Genomic DNA, 16,771 nt, shown 5'->3' on the forward strand with positions numbered 1-16,771 from the left:
TATTAAAAAAATTTCACTTCCACCTTCCACAGTTACTACAAAAATAAGTATAGTACTCTCAACAAATTAATGAAATAATTCGTGAATCATTAACATTCTTGTTATTTTTTTCAAAACTCTCATTTTATAGATGTACAGATATAGATCTACAAAGTAAATTAACCGCAATAAAGATCACATTTTCCATATTTCATCAACTTGAGCAAATGTTATCCATTTGCCTTATTATCACCATAAATCAGAAGAAAAAAACCACTACAAATTGAACAATAGAACTATGAATAATTCAGTTTCATAACAAAAATCTTACTATGTATTTTGCAGACAAAAATGAGTCTCTCTTCTATCATTGAGAACTATCTAGACTACATTGTTAGACCAATGCTGCACATTTTTGCAAATACTGCATTGTGTAAACATTGATTTACAGTGTTAGACCAAGGGGTTTCGCAAAACTCTATCTCGTCGGCTTTGCTCTAGAATCCGTTGCATTCACAATTCTGCTTTTGATTCCGCATCCTCTGCTGAGTAATCTGCAGCTGGTTTCTGGATTTCGGGGGGAGGCAGTGCAACTTGCTCTTGGGGTTCGATATCCTCGCCCATAAATTTGGCGGTGAAGCGCCTGGCTTCTAGATCAAGATCTGGCCACTCTGCGACTATTCTTCTCGCTCCCTACAAGAAAGCAGAGGACGAAAGACAAAAGCTGAGACGTGATGAAAGCAGAGACGTGAAGAGGGTGTCGAGAGTTGTGGAGTAGGGAAAAAACCTGAAGCTTGGGCTCCTTAGTCATGGGGTTGTTGCAGAGATCTATGGTTTTAGCCTTGGTTTTCGTGGCGTTGCCACACCACGACTCGCACCATAGCCATTCTTGTGGCAGGGAGAAGATGGGCACCATGTGCTGAGCATAGTTTGGAAGATCCTGAAACACAGATCAAATCTTATCACCAATGTCACTTTCACACAAAATATTAGGATTAATAGTCAATTTAAATCACGACGTTTGGTTCATAATGTTTGAAAACGAAATACGGAGTACTAAATTATGAAGTTTCAATTTTTCTCAATTTTCCCATCCATGCACGAAAAGGTGGCTTTGATGATGTTTAATTAAAAAAAATTAAAAAGAAAAAATCACTAAAAGACGTCATTATGTACATACATTAGAGAAATATTGCAACTTCGTGATTTGATACTCCGTCTTCGAACCTTATGGGACCGACCAAAATTTAACCAATCATCGTGATTTATAATATTGCATTTACTCTAGTGATTCATTAAGATTTTTGAAGAACATCAAAACATGACTAAATCCCAAAGAGCGGCATGGTATTACCCGTTATTCAAGAAAACGAAAAAAGCAGAGTTGAAGCAACCAAATAAACTCATCATGTACCTGATCGAGATTAGAAAGACTGTTGGGGTCTTTGCTTAGGGTTTCGTAAACCACTCTTAACTGATCCCCTGCTGCTGTCTCCCGAAATTTGACCAAATCAACGACATATAATGCACTAAAGAAGCATCCCACCCCACGTTAGGCTTGATTATCAGAATGAAAAGATATTGAATTCCAAAAGAAACGAAAAGACGAATACCTAATATGATACGGTCTTCCTTGCAAATGGTCTCTCCAGAATCCCTGTTAACAAAATTAAAAATCAATCAGCTATAATGATTGATTAAAAATTTAATTTCCTTAGAAGTTACGACCACAAGGAAAAGATCGATAAATAAAAAGGTGGATTTACTTGTTTCCAGAACCGATAGCCATCCATGTCTTTGTTATTGTCACAGAAAGGAGTATACGCGAGGGGCCGTCCTTTTAAATCCATATCATAAAGTTCTCCCATGTCTGCCCTCACGATCTGATCGGCATCAACGAATATAACCTGCAGGTTGAGAAACCACATTTACATTTTTAGTTGCAGTAGATCGAAACGAACCATCATTAAAGCAGTATACTATCATATTACGAAACCAGAATATACCTTTTCTAGGGCAAGTGGGAAAATGACATCAAGAAAAAGGATTTTATACGCCCATATTATTCGCTGTTTCTCTTTTTGTTTGTGAAGCCATGTAGGCCACTTGTACGTGATCAATTTATACTCGAAGCCATATTCATTTGCCATATGAGGGATCACATCCTGCCAAAAATCATAAGTTTAGATTTTAAACGGATAAAGTTGAGATTAGCAAAGAGAACAACAAATATTACTCCTTCCGTCCCGTATATATTGACAATTTGACATGTTTTTTTACCTTTTAAGTCAACCCCCATAAAACCCCGTACCCAAAAGAAATGTGTCGATCTATATATGGGATGGATGTAGTGAAAAAAGTGAAGGGCAAACCTTGAACTGAGGAGAAAGATAGTTCTTTATAAACCAAAACTTGACTGGCCGATCTGTATTTTTCAGGACACTTAAAATCATAATTTTGAGAAAACGCTCATACCTGCATAAAAGTAGTGTGTCACACCTTAGATGTAAATGCACAGAGTTTAAAATTTGACACACCGATTCCAATTCACATTCCAAGTGTCGAGGAAAGAAACACTAGATGCTCACCTTTAAAGCCGTTTATTTTGTTTTAATCTAATTTATTTGTTTTTGTTTAAACCAAATTTCCAACCATGGGCTTAAAGTAATTGTCGAAGTGGAGATATAGGGACTTACAGGTGCCCGGATGCAACCGAGAATATATTGATTTTTTCCCCATGACGACCACCACTTCCTGGCTTCTGCAACGAATTCTGAAATTATTCTGAGAAGCATAATCTTCTGAAAAAGCATAAGTATATAGGAATGTCCATTAACGAGTTTTAATATTACCAAGGAACTGCTCACGTCTTTCTTTGACTGTTCTTTTCCTCCAATAAATCCAGAAGCCCATTTGAGGATATTCGAATTCCAGCCGTTCTGAGATCCCTGAACATTTATTCGACAAAATCCCCAAAAAATAAGATTCTGAAGCTAATAAACAAAAATTTTATAGGGGTATTATACAGAGTAAAACATATAGAATTTCATAGCTTCTTACCTTTTTCTTATTAGAGTGACTATCATCATCAGCTGGCAGCAAGAGTTTCTCTCGCTCCATGCCCTTCTTCTTGATCACTTCCATATGAACCAATTTACCCCGTAAGTTATCTATCGTGATTCGTTTCGACAAAGTCGTGTCACCGGCTCCTTCACCATCTTCCTTCATGACATAAAGCTCGGAACTTCTGCCTGGTGCCATCTGCAAGTACCATACCCCAGGAAGAACCTTCATTTGCCAGTAACCCAAATTTGCCATCACAAGAGTATCGACCAAGTGGGGGGCATGCTTAGTCCCTAGAATCAACTGCAGGCCCCGAGGGGGTTCGTGATCCTTCTCAGAGCAATGACCTGATTGCGTATTACTCCATTAGTATCTTTGACTGACTATCAAACTCAATAATAAAGCAAAAACAGTACCTGTAAGGACAAGAGCTTCGAGTTCAAACACTGCTTGCAAGGTCCTGGTGTTGCCGAGATTCTCTAGCAATATGTTGTCCAGGTCATGGCTGCAAAATATCACGCTTATTAAAATTAAACGCTAAAGGAATCATAACAATGCTTGCATAGCTTTTTCATAATGATTTTTCCACAAGACAATGCTTAAATAGTTTTTTCATTAACTTACACAGCAACTACAGGCTGAACTAGCCATGGTTCAGGAACATCGAGATTCATGGTGAGAGTCTTAGAGAGTGGCATGTTTGCGAAAAATGCTCTGGGACCATGTACGACATGATCCGTAGCACTGAAGTCATCCTAAAAAGGCAATGACAGAGTGAGGGCAGGAAGTGAGGGAATCTTAAATAAATTGGGTGATTTGCTAAGAGTGTTAACGCTTACCATTGTTGGCACGACATATCTGTAATAATTCTTCAAAGGAAGATCCACTAGAGAGCTCTGCCAGGTAAATAATAACAATTTTAGACACTATTTTCAAGGCATAGTGACGTACTCAAAGGCATATCCTTAAAAATTGTTCAATAACACTTGGGCACGTAAATAACAATAGACTCGGAAACATGAGGTAAAATTTAAAGTTTCTTTTCCTTTAGGCCTTTAACAGGAAGCAAATGCAGAATATCCTTTCCAACTTAATACATTAGTACTTAATCCGTTAATCCGACATTAGTTTTAGGGGAAATTAAGACTTAAATAACAAAATAAGGTTCTAGATTGATGCATAAGTCAGTTAGTTCTTACTATCTTGCTTTATGTTCAATAGCACATTTTGCTTCATGGCATATCATATAAATTTTCAGTAAGGTACTCTGAGGCAGCTTTTGATTAGACACTCTTACCATTGGGTTGAGCACAAGTCGCATGCTTGGTTGTACATACTTCGACAGAATCCGAAGAAGAGCTGCAAGCTTTTGGCCAGAAGGACTCAAGGGATCAATCACGGCATCGATATGGATGCTTGAATTTTCATTTTGTAAAATAACAGCACTGCAGAAAGTTTTATCGCAGAAGGAGTTTAGTCAATCATCCAAATTAGATGCACAAATTGATCAAACATAATGCATTGTCAAGATATATATCATCTAATAATACATCATATGCAGTACAGATCAAACAACCAGCGAGGATTTTGGTGAATACACTAAGTTGAATATTAGAAGTTCAGATTCTTCAAACGAGAAACTATGCATAATGCATATCGACGCAAGAGAATGATCCTGAACAAAATTGTATTAACCAATCATATCACTTTCATGCACCGATTCAAGTAGGAAATTTGATATCAATTGACTTAAAAGCTTTTGAAGTGACCACATAAAAGGAATCAACTGCATCATCCAAGGATGTCAACGTGCTATATAAGGATATGCCAAAAATGAGTCGAAAAGGAACACCGAGCAAATTTATCATATCCCTTTCCCACCTCCAAAAAAATAATTCTTGCAAACAAGTAGTCCGTACCTGTAATCAGCATTCAGAAGTTCAAAACGGGCACCTTCAGAGCTTCGATCCCTTGTAGAAGTTGAGGATGAGATGGCCATAACAATGTCACTGATGAATTTGCTGCAAAGAGGAAAAAACTAAATATATTATTTCGCAGATTAATGAATATGAATGAAAAAATGTGCTGAAACTGAGCTAGCAAAGAGAGTAAAAACTGGTACGGTTAAGATTATGCAGCAATGAGATACGTTATAGATTCAACAGCGAATGAGCCTAGACCATTGATGTACCTTGTCAACACGTCAGGATCAATACCCTCCCATTTTATCTCTTCAATGATTTCAGCAATATGTTTTATACGCTGTTTGAACTCTAACGATTCAAGAAGATGCAAATCATGGCTCAAGAATGTACTACCATCAAAGAGTCGGACCACCTGTGGAACACAATGGAACATACAGGGACCCTGAGTGAGTACAATATTTATTTAATTAATTGACAAAAAAGCAACTCAGCAGGTGAAAAGGTGGTAAATCCAATGCATTACTAGTTTATGAAACACAATATATTAACCAATATTCTTTATAATAAAAACAAGCAACTTTGAAACCCAATCCATCCAACCACCTAAATGAATTCCTCACATCTTCAAAGAGTCCCCCATTACATTTAAACCAAACAGACTATTGCTACTAAATGCAAAATGCGAACTAATTTAAAATATTATTACGACCACAGGCTGATCCAAAGTCTGCAATATAAATCAAGAACTGTGAAAAGATGCTCACTCTGCCATTGGTAATAACTGCATTGACCCCAAATTCAAGACCAATAGTCCTATACAAGAACTGGGTCACCTGCACATGCATTGAGCAAAATGTCAACAGTGTATGTAGGACATATCTATAAATAATTTAGGCACTGATATATCTCCTCTGGGTACATATAGAATATAACAGCAACCAATCCTAGCCCCACTCATGAAACAAGAGTCCAGAGTGTGCGAGGTTAATGTCTTTATCTCAGTGAATTTCTTTTGTATTCTAATTTTCTAGTGCCAAAAATGTTACTCCGTATTTTTAAGTGCTAGACTAATCTGTTGGCTTGGTTGTCATCGTATCTCACTATTGCAACATTGCACGATGGAATAATCATTGATAGAGATTCTTTGTCACACCACAGATGGATAGTTTTACACTGACAGACAAGAGGCCCCTTGGACCATGCAAGAATTCAGCATCCAATTGAATCTTGTCTAAGTATATGGAGACAACAAAGCATCTAGAATAATTGAAAAGATGATGGCAACAACTCTGACCCTGACACATTCCATTTATTTGTTCCATGTTTAAATAGTACTTACATCTATGTGAGAAAAAGAAATGTAACTAAAGAGAAAACTCAGGACTTAGTTGCACAAAATACCAGAAGAAGAAGAAAAGAAGAAGAGCAAACCTTCTTTAAGTAACCCCTAAAATTTTCAGCAGAAAATCCTGAGCAGGCAGATACGAAGCCCTTTGATGGCAACCCATTTGCATCTGCTAACTGTACCACCTTATCAATAAGTGCCTGATGGTTTTCGGTAGCTCCAGAAGACGACATATATTCCTTTTCGTAGAATGAACAGAGTTGATCGATAAACTGTAGCACTCCTTTTTTATGGCTGCAAAGCAAATAAGAGAGACTATAAGAAGAAATAGCAAGGGAAAGAGGGGAGAAAGGGGCTACCAAAATAACAAGCTCAACTAACCCATATGAGGATACTGCTGTTTTGAAGACTTCCATGAACAGGAGACTTGGTAAAGTTGCATCATCATCGACATTAAACAACACACCAATCCGAGCATATTTGGTGCCACCAATCTGAAACACAATGCAAACGTTATCAGAAAGAAGAAATAGAGGATAACATTCCGGGACAAGTAAACCATGCAATCAATCAGTGTTGGAATTATAAAACATAACTAGTATTTCTAACTATATCAATGAAATGGGCGACAAAGTGAATGAAACTTGCTGAAGCAATTCCTAGTTTCCCATTTATCCTATTTAACGTCCTGGTTACAGGTTAACTGAAAAGGGATATAGGCTCAACCGAGGACTACAAGGGTCACATCCAGTACATTTAAGTGCTTTTCTTATAAAGAGGGAGGCTATCAAATATCGAGGGCATAGTGTAGATTTCCTAAACAAAACCTATCAATTTCCACGGTGGAGAAATATTATTAATGAATACTATTAAATTAAACAAACTGCAACATTAATATCACCAGATAGCGAATTCCTTCATGTAGCAACTTCATCCCTTTCTTTGAAGTGGCATCAACAGCAAGAATATGAGTGACAGGCTTCACATCGTCAAATGCTGAAATAAAATGCTCAAGATCAGATATTTCAAATAAGATGAAGACTAACATTCTTGATATTGCTCACCAAGAACTTACTTTCAGATGAATGCAAGTAGTGGAGGTCATTCAATACTGATTCTCTTGCCAGAATTGATTCACACAAGGAGACAAACTTTGGTTTGACGACCTTACCATCTGCAATTATCTGCAGGATCAAAGGTTCGAAGAGCTTTAGCCAGAGAAACACACCAAAAAAGGAACACGAAGTGATAAACAACATGTACAGAACCAAATTTAATTATGAAAGATGTGATCAAAATTGACCTTTGGGTTATAACGCTGAACACCACTTTCAGAAAGAAATTTGTCCAGAGCATCAGTATGGGAATTTATTTGTCCATAGTATACTTGCTCTTGTATTCTGGGAAGCTCTTCGTTCATGGCATTCATAAGAGCCTCCTGGTAATGGAAGAACCAACAACAACATCATATTAACTAAAGACAAAGATTCTGAAGCTTGATTCTGTGATTTAAGAATAACCAATTATTCATTCACAAAGAAACAGTGCCAAGCATTAAAAGGATTGGATAAACACACTCAATATGATACATGAAAGAAACTAGTACTACATCTTAAACAAGTACAAAAGTTATTTTCAAAGAACTCTTCATATATTCTACATACAATATGATGGCAAAAATCAGTTTCTGAAGCCAATAAATGCTAAATGATATGATGTAACTCAAACATGACTCATACAAATCAACCCCAATAAAGTTCGATGCTAATAAATCAGAATATTTTATTGGATTGCTAAAGAGTACCTCATTAGGTTCATAGACAAGTCCATTCATCAATAGAGAACACTCAAGCTTAGCAAAGCCCAGTTTAAAGGCAAACATGGTGCTCTCCACAGACAGCTCGTTCAAAGTTTGGTCCTTCTCCAATTTCAATAGAGTCTCTTGAGGGGGCGTTTTCACCCTAGGCCTAAAAGGGCAAATTATAATTAGATCTCAGAAAAATTGGCAAGAATGTCACCAACAACACATATATTCAATTGGAGAATCAATGACCCTTGCAGATGAGAGGAAAAATTACAAGAAGATCCAAGTTAAAAGAAGGTAAATTTAAAAGTCTTACAGCACTGTTTCCACAAAAGCCCCTTCAACATGATGCACTTCGGGACTATCCTCTGCACCTGAATCCATTCTCAATTTGTTCACCTGTGATTGTGAAATACAGATTAAAATATGTGTATAATAGAGTACAATTTCTAGACCATGACACCCAACTGATTATCAAGCATAGATCAATAATTATATGTTTGGATAAGTGAGTAGCTGTCCAACTGTAAGTCTTTAACAGGATCACACAATAGGGAATGGATAATCCAAACCCATAAAACTGGGAACCAAATACCAGATTCCCACAAGGGAATAAGCGCCACAAAGTTCGAGTAAGTAAGAATGCCCAATATATCACTCTTTGCGTATCAGACTCTTACATTGCTCAAGAACTGGAAAGCCGTTGGAGCACCATGATTTTCTTTGATGTAATTGAAGAGGCGTATGATCTGCCAAATTGAAACAACACATCATCAGGAGAGGTAAAGAGTGGTTCATCAAGGTCATAGGGTCAAACAAAGTATAGATACAGTGTGTTCTGTCTTTTTCACTCATTACCAAGAAAATTTCTTTCAGTTTCTTATACCATATAATTGGTCCCTAGTCTAGGAAAACAGGAGAGAGAGAGAGAGAGAGAGAGAGAGTTCAACTATATTAAAACATCTAAGTGCAACTATAAAAACATATAAGCGAAAATTCATAATTGTAAGCACAATATCCTAGACCTCGATATTACACCACACGGATGTTTTCCTTCTTCACCACACAAAACCAAAAACTGACTTCAAGGGTCATAATATTTATACAGGTTTATCAAGAAGCCACCAATACAATATAATGAATAGTTATGATTTTCTCACCCTAAGCTCATGTAATTTGTGCGGTTAGAAGCTTCTTCAAAGAAATTTATTCTGAGTACACTATATAGGACTGAAAATTCTCTTTGCTGATTTTAAATTTCAAATTATCTCCAAGGAAAAAAAAGAGCTATGTTTGCTGATTATAGAATGAAAATAATCAAGGGTTCCAAGAAGCTTAGGCAGAACACCTGAACCTAAGTAAAGAAGGTAATAAGACGTCAAGATAATGTTTGGTTATGTTTTGACTAGTATATCACACAAATACGTCACCATCCCTCAGAAGATAGGAATGAGGCCGTATGCGTTTGGTTGTTGTTACTACACATGTCTAGGAAAAGAAGATTGCTTGGGAAGAAATTTGTTGGTGAAGGTGAGTAATGTTTGGGGTTTTTTGGAGGATGATAATTCAACCAAAGCAATCTTCTCCAACAAATTTCTTCCCAAGCAATCTTCTTTTAATGTTCCCAAATATAATTCTTTTAACGTTGTGTTGTGCAGGTTGTTTGACATGACACACCAGGAGTTGACACTGGCCGATCAGTACAGAAAACTGAAGGTATTGAAATTCCACCATGCATACAATTTTATTTGGCTATAAGAGAAAAACAAGAAAACACAGACATTTTTATTACTTTGTAAGCTAAATACTCCACTTACCAAACTGGAAATGTCTTCATCATCCTTTAGACGAGCAACTGGAAGTTCCCCATCATTTGCTTCAATCCCTTCGACTAACTTTGATGAGTACAATATCACACCAAACCTCATAGGAAGATTGTTCTCGAACAAGGCAATGATAGTGTCAATTGTCTGCAATATTCCAATTGATTACCAAAGGCATTGGATATTGAATATCATATAAATGAAGCACATGTGATACGCAAAATGGAAAACTTGCCTCAAGCCCACAAGGAGATGCAGGATCCAAAACAAAAACTGCATGGAACAGGTTTTTGCGAATGTATCGTAATTGTCCAGGGAAGACTGGCATCAAGATCTACGATCTCATCGTGTAAGAACATGTAATTAATTTAATCTGTAAGTGATCTAGCTACAATAACAAAAAACAAATAGCTATACCTCATTTAAATTGCTTCTCCAACGCTTGTACATGGCATCTACTTCCAAGTTATTGATGTAATGAACATGGTCCGAACGAAAATCAACACGAAATGCATGTGTCTCTGAAGGTGGCAAAACCGAGAGGAATTTCCTTACGGTGCTTGGAGGGATCTAGGATTTTATCAACATTCATTATTAGTCTTCAAATTCAGGAGATATTCAATGAGATCAAGCACAGTGCAGGAGGGAGATTGCAGGCCAAAAAGATCTAGCACTGAACCATGACACGGGTTGGATTTGGAACTTTCTGGAATATCCTCAATATATATCATTCAGGATACATGAAATTCCAAAAGATAGTTGGAGGTCTTCTACTTCTTATAGTCAAATAAAATTGTATGCATGGTGGAATTTCAATACCTTCAGTTTTCTGTACTGATCGGCCAGTGTCAACTCCTGGTGTGCCATGTCAAACAACCTGCACAACACAACATTAAAAGAATTCTATTTGGGAACATGTTTTTTTGGACAAAAATTGCACATATATCTGAAGACTTCTCTCTCTCTGTGCAGTTAATACACTGACTAAATCGAGTTATAAACAGACTAATTAGAGCTTTATAGCTAATTATACTTCTCCAAAGCCTACCTGACTCTGAGTTTCTGAGCACAAAATAAATAAGAGAGAGCCCGAAATTCAAGATTTGAGACCCACCTCAAAACTCTGAACTTAGTCCTATACCACACAAGATCTCTCAAACCAAAGTGACCAACATAAAGTCAGTACAACAACCCTCCTTAACATTTGACATTTTATGTGAAGCACAAAGAACGCTCTTAAAATGATTGTGGCAGAATCTATTGCAAGCCAAACTGCCTCAAAAGTTGTTTCCATGAGATGAAGGTAAAGGGGCAATGCACTGCCACCCCCGATAAATAATAGACCAATAATTATTAGAGGCATTTTATTTTCCTTATCAAGGATTGAATTAAATTGAAGAGAGAATTATAGAACATCTAAATGTGTTGTTTAGGAAAGAAGCATTACAGATGAAGGTCTATATCTTCAACATTGAGCAAGGCACCATTCAGAGCCATTAAAGACTTTCCAGGTGGAAGCATTCGCTGGTTGGCTATAATTTCATCTTTTATGGAATCATTTAGCTGCAAAAAAATTAATTACACAGCATCAACTCACAGAAAGACACCATGTCTTTAAAGAGCGGCAGTCACATGCAGATCGCAGCTTATAAATTATTACTACTATCTAATATCAGAAGTCTGCATCACCTTCAAAAAAAATTACAATACCTTCATGCGAGACAGTGAAGAAACAACACTAGGAAAATTTTGATTGATTTCCTGCATTGACTGCAAAGGATCAGAGGCATGCACTATCCGTTGTGCTGTTTGATGTCCTAAATCTGTGCAGTTAAAAGACAAAGGTTTGTAAATGATTAAACTTTATATTTCACACTGTGTTGTTCAAGCTACAATGATAAAATTACCTTTTAGTTCCCAAACATCCAGTGTATCAGAAATAGTAGATGACAATAGATAATCCCTAAAAGCCATTACTTCAGATGTTAGCTCCGGCTTACGTTCCTGCACAAGCACAAAGATTTTTCAACTCTAAACTAACTGATCTGTAGGATTTACATACACCACATTCAATCTTGCTTAAATATATCTCCTGATCATACCGTATGACTTTCTTTGTGATGCACACAAGATAACTGATGATTCAAAGCTTTAAGTTTAAAATATATCAACTTTCTTTCTCATTGAATTTTCTCTGTTGTAGACTTCACAAATATATTTACTGGTAGTCCGCATCTCATCTAGGTCCTCGATGAGATAAGTTACTTTTACATACAGCATAGGCAAACTCAACGTCTCGACTTCTCCCATTATTGAGAACAACAGTGAAATGCATGAGTAATTAAGTACAAATATCTCACTCTTTAAATATCTGTTTCCACAAGTTATTGTATGCACAGAGTCTATCACTGCCCTAATTCGTAGCAGTATAAGATTTAGTCATTGTAATTATTTTCCATTTTGATATGTAAATCAGAAATTTAAACTGAAGAGTCACCAAACATCAAAACAACTACGAAACAGATATTCATGTTTCGTTCTCTTGCCTTCCATCCATTACATTACAGGCTGATAGATAAATTTTGTATGAAAGGTGAGAGGATGAACAAACCAAAATGCGGGAGAAAATGAATCCTCTGACTTCTTGGCTAAGATCTTCAGTATGGGGATCTTCAAGAGTCACACCTGTTATGGATATAAAAAAAACTTTAGAATCACGGTGTTTGACGATATTGTTAATTATCAGGGGCTAATTGTTTTTCCAAGTAAATGCAACTAAGCTACAAACAATCTCAAAGTCTAATGAAATTAGACTGTTTAGAAAAAAATTACGGTTGGACAATGTAAAAGTTCTGCGTCAAAGAGTATTATGATATTAAATGCATCATAACCACATCACTTACTCTTGCCATCATTGAATTATCAATCTAGTAAGGACATAGAATTTTACCTTTCTTTATTGCACTATCATCCATAGCTTTGTATTCCATATTCTTCAGTGCTAGCTCTACACCATAGCCACCCAAGTTTACAGAATCGCCTGTGCCAATGGCTCCACAAGGAGAAGTCTTTTGTTCACATCCAGAAGGCAATACGGATCTGACAACATACTTGGCTTTTCCCTAAAGGGTTGACAGAAATGGTCAGAAAATGACAGATGAATAAGAAACGGAAGAATCCTTCCAGTTATATCACCCAACTAAGGAGGACGAGTGGCATTACGAATATAAAAAGTGGAGAATATCTCTAGGTCTTGACAGTCATTGGGTAGGAAGTAGGAACATAAGTATGCCGGTCCCAAAACAATGGAACACTTTACAAAACTCACTTAGTTCAAAAGTGGAAGGACAAAATAGTTAGCTAAATAAACAAGATCATAGTGTACATTATGAGGATAACAACCCTATGGAACAGAAAGGGATGAGAAATTCCCTAAGGTGAGGTCAGACTAACCACAAATACAGCTTCAATCTCTTGCAATATCCAACACAAATGAGGCCTTAAAATCTTTGCAGGTTGAGGCCCACCATGTAACTTAAAAACTTAACTTCATACCACACCTCCTCTAATATTCTTCTGTATCCTTGAAATCTCCTAGCCTACTTTGTACTGCCTACTTTTTTATTTTTCTAATAACTTTGTAGTGTATCCTTGAAATCTCCTAGCCTACTTATTAAGACAAAAGTTCTCCTATCATATCCTAAGAAGAATTGCATTCCAGAAACACTCAGATCAGAAGATTAGCATAGTTAAAAAAGAGAGAAATTCTGTTTCTGAGCATTTACATTTTTAGCAGCTTCTGACAAGGCCGTATGAAATTCCTTAAAGCACTCAGTCCCAAGAGCTCCATAGAGAATGGCAGTGGGACTTCCAGCAGTTGAGTCCGGATGGACATGATCAAAGTCAAAGATCTCCGGATACTGAAATGCATTATCCTTTCTGTAGGCACAAAAGGTATAGTTCAAAACAATGCTGGAAATTCACATTATCTTGACTGGGAGTATAAAACATAAAAGTCTATAATAAATCTCTCATATCCTCAAATAAGCAGACGAGAACAACCTAGAGCTGGACTTACGTGTCAATAGGATTTTCCAGCCACTTGTGCAAATCTTTGACATCAAAGAACAGTGAACCACCGGTGTCAACCCAACAACATTTATTTCCTGGACTCTTGACATTCTTGCCCAAAAGCAACGCTTCAGAAATATCAAGCTTTGCAGTTTCACTCGGTTCGGATGTCCCTCCATCATCAGCAAGAGGAAAAGAAGAAAGAGATTCCTCCGCTAACTGGCGATACAGCACTAGTCTAGGTGAAGCTGACCTAAGAGTTAGAGAGAATTCAAACACTGATGCTAATGGTTCACTCAACAGAGACTTCCCATGCTCAGCTATTTTCTTCAAACAATCTTGCGCAGTCCTCAAATCCGAATTCAAATCCACCGCGTGGATCCATGATTCAACGAAATCCCAGAACAAATCTTTCCATTCTTTAGATAACAATTCCCTGCCAAATTCAAAAAATTGAAATGAGAATGAACCTAACAAACCAGCTCAGCTCATCAAATACTCCCCTACAATCATGATCAATGTCAATTAAAGCTAATGCAGCTATTCAATACAAGCAAAAACAAATGCAATGCTTCAATTTCACAACTGTATAACCATTGTGTTGAATTCGATTCTTATGCTCTGTAAAATTTCCCCCAAAACTCATGAACCCCATTCCAAATGTATCCACCATATCACACTTATATTAGCTATTACAGTGTGTGTGTGTGAGAGAGAGAGAGAGGGAGAGAGGAAGAGAATACCCAGCTTCTAGAAGAAGTGGAGTGCCAGACCACTTAGCTCTAAGGGCGACCTGCACATTCTTGGGGCTGCGGCTCTGAGCAGAAAGGGGCGAAAACAAACCACACAAAACTAACACGACGATCACACACAAAAACCATCTAGATCTAACATACGCCTCCCCCATTATCTCGCCGATCGATTAGCGCACATCAAAATTGAAGATTTGATCAGGCTCCCATTTTGAACGCGGCGCAAAGATTCAATTTTTATTTGTAATTCTTGTTTTAGTGGGTGTGGTGTGGGGTTTTGCACAAAGAGTGAGTTGACTGACGAAAGTCTTCAAAGGATTGTTCTTGGTCAGCGATAGCATTAAATTTCTTATTTATAGCTTTTCCATTGTTGAATCTGAGGTAGGAGAAGGCATATTTTGGGCCTTTGTTTTTGGATAAATTGGGATCATCAAGATTTATTGTTGGGCTTAAGAAATACAGTAGGATAATTAATTAAACCTTTGTAATCTCAACTTTGTTCCCTAAAAATATAAACTTCTATAATATAATAATATGAGTTATAATCAATAAAGATTTCACATTGTGGATTTGGGCCCTAAAGTATTCTCCTTGCAAAGCCCTATTATTCTTCCTCGGCCCACGTTTGTTAAAATAATACTACTGCTCTATATGTAAAAGAAAAATATTCTTAAAAATATAGCCTCCAAATTCGCTTACAAAATCACGTAATGGTATATAGCAGTAATTTTTTATTTCTAAAAATAAAATATCCCTAAAATCTAATCTTAAAAGACCCACGCACAAAAAAAAGAATTACACACCATGAGAAACATCTTCCGTTTGGTAGAGAGATTTCAAAAGGCATTAACTAAAGCAGCAACTACAACAAATGCATATATTCATGAAAAATATATAGATAGTGAGTGAATTTTTTTGATACCAAATACCATATATTTATAGTTCATGTAAAATTTAGAGGATCCTATATAAAAACCTTTTCACTCCACTACCCATCAATCTCCACGAAACTTTTCACTACCCTAAATGTTTAACATTAATATCGATTTTATGTCTGCTTATTAAGATAGATCATGTATCATTGACATTTTAATATGTACATAGTATCATTGACATTTTAAAATGTACATAGTACCACGCCGGGGCGGGACTCATCTCGTGCGGCACGGGCAGGGTTTAACACCTGCAGGTCAGACCCCGAGCACGTCCCTGGGCCCCGACTGAGCCCCTGGAACCGGCCTGGGCCGCAAATTCATCACCTCCATCGCGGGGGGCAGCGGGCCGGGACCCAGGTGCGGTCCGGCCCGCGGCGTTAAGGATGCTCTTATATGAATCCTCCATTAAATCTTTGATATAGCATCGACTTGCCCTCTTGTCCAACTCCTCCTCACCATCGTTTGGTAATTAGTTCAGTTAATGGGTTGCTTTTCCCGTGGGATGGATTGGATGATAATCATGATTTTCTTTTCATAGTCAATCCAATGACTTGTGAATATATTGAGCTTCCTCCTCTACCTGCACTTAGGTGTGTATATGGATTTGGAGTGAGTAAATTAAGTGGACAATATAAGATTTTATGTATCGATGAATCTAGGTTTTGTCATGTGTACACTTTAGGAGGAGAATGTTCGTGGAGAAGGATCCCAGCACCACCGACAACTAGATTGCCTACAGTACCATCGTTGAGATTTACACTTAGACCGTCACTTGATTCCGCTATATTTTATAACGGAAATATCCACTGGATTGCTTGTGAGCTCGAGAACAATTTTTTGGTTTGTTGTTTTGATCTGAAGCAGAGCTCTTCACAAGTTTTCCTCTTCAGCCCCTTAATGAGCAAATCTTGATTTATGATGAGGATACACGTTTGGGTTTATTATATTTGGGATATCGATTATGCATTTTAAAGGATCGGCTATGCTTATGCGATACATCATATCCGTTAGGTACTTGTAAGATTTGGAAGATGGACAACTATGGAGATGCAAATTCTTGGATAATGGAATATA

General features: G+C 37.1%; 1 protein-coding gene across 3 annotated transcripts; it reads right to left on the reverse strand.

Moving 5' to 3' along the window:
- Positions 1-276: 276 nt before the first annotated feature.
- On the reverse strand, positions 277-15,089 carry LOC121782040 (UDP-glucose:glycoprotein glucosyltransferase-like). Of its 3 annotated transcripts, none has more exons than XM_042179746.1 (37): positions 14,754-15,089; positions 14,018-14,446; positions 13,725-13,878; positions 12,890-13,061; positions 12,551-12,624; positions 11,847-11,943; positions 11,650-11,762; positions 11,387-11,502; positions 10,759-10,816; positions 10,357-10,509; positions 10,175-10,273; positions 9,934-10,086; positions 8,797-8,865; positions 8,433-8,515; positions 8,117-8,279; positions 7,616-7,750; positions 7,388-7,496; positions 7,214-7,308; positions 6,694-6,806; positions 6,399-6,606; positions 5,732-5,800; positions 5,234-5,379; positions 4,962-5,063; positions 4,340-4,487; positions 3,882-3,938; positions 3,667-3,797; positions 3,459-3,547; positions 3,040-3,389; positions 2,832-2,927; positions 2,676-2,737; positions 2,352-2,454; positions 1,986-2,144; positions 1,746-1,886; positions 1,593-1,636; positions 1,394-1,508; positions 767-919; positions 277-672 (listed from the first exon to the last, which is right to left on the reverse strand). In XM_042179746.1, exons 1-37 carry the CDS (start codon positions 14,915-14,917, stop codon positions 493-495), a joined length of 4,902 nt encoding a protein of 1,633 aa, XP_042035680.1. In that variant the 5' UTR covers positions 14,918-15,089; the 3' UTR covers positions 277-492. The 3 variants fall into 3 exon arrangements, with proteins under 3 accessions (XP_042035680.1, XP_042035679.1, XP_042035678.1); XM_042179745.1 differs by having other exon boundaries at positions 2,676-2,740; XM_042179744.1 differs by having other exon boundaries at positions 2,676-2,752.
- Between the last annotated feature and the right edge of the window lie 1,682 nt (positions 15,090-16,771).

This window comes from Salvia splendens, chromosome 20 (genome assembly GCF_004379255.2).
Source record: "Salvia splendens isolate huo1 chromosome 20, SspV2, whole genome shotgun sequence".
NCBI lineage: Eukaryota > Viridiplantae > Streptophyta > Magnoliopsida > Lamiales > Lamiaceae > Salvia > Salvia splendens.

What these genes read in the sequence shown, in the direction of transcription:
- LOC121782040 (XM_042179744.1), bottom strand. Translation starts at nt 14,917, where the DNA reads ATGGGGGAGGCGTATGTTAGATCTAGATGGTTTTTGTGTGTGATCGTC. An exon ending in GGATGTTTGGGAACTAAAAG is followed by an intron (nt 11,763 to 11,846) that starts GTAATTTTATCA and finishes TTAACTGCACAG; the next exon opens with ATTTAGGACATCAAACAGCA. An exon ending in GACTTGTGCTCAACCCAATG is followed by an intron (nt 3,939 to 4,339) that starts GTAAGAGTGTCT and finishes TTTACCTGGCAG; the next exon opens with AGCTCTCTAGTGGATCTTCC.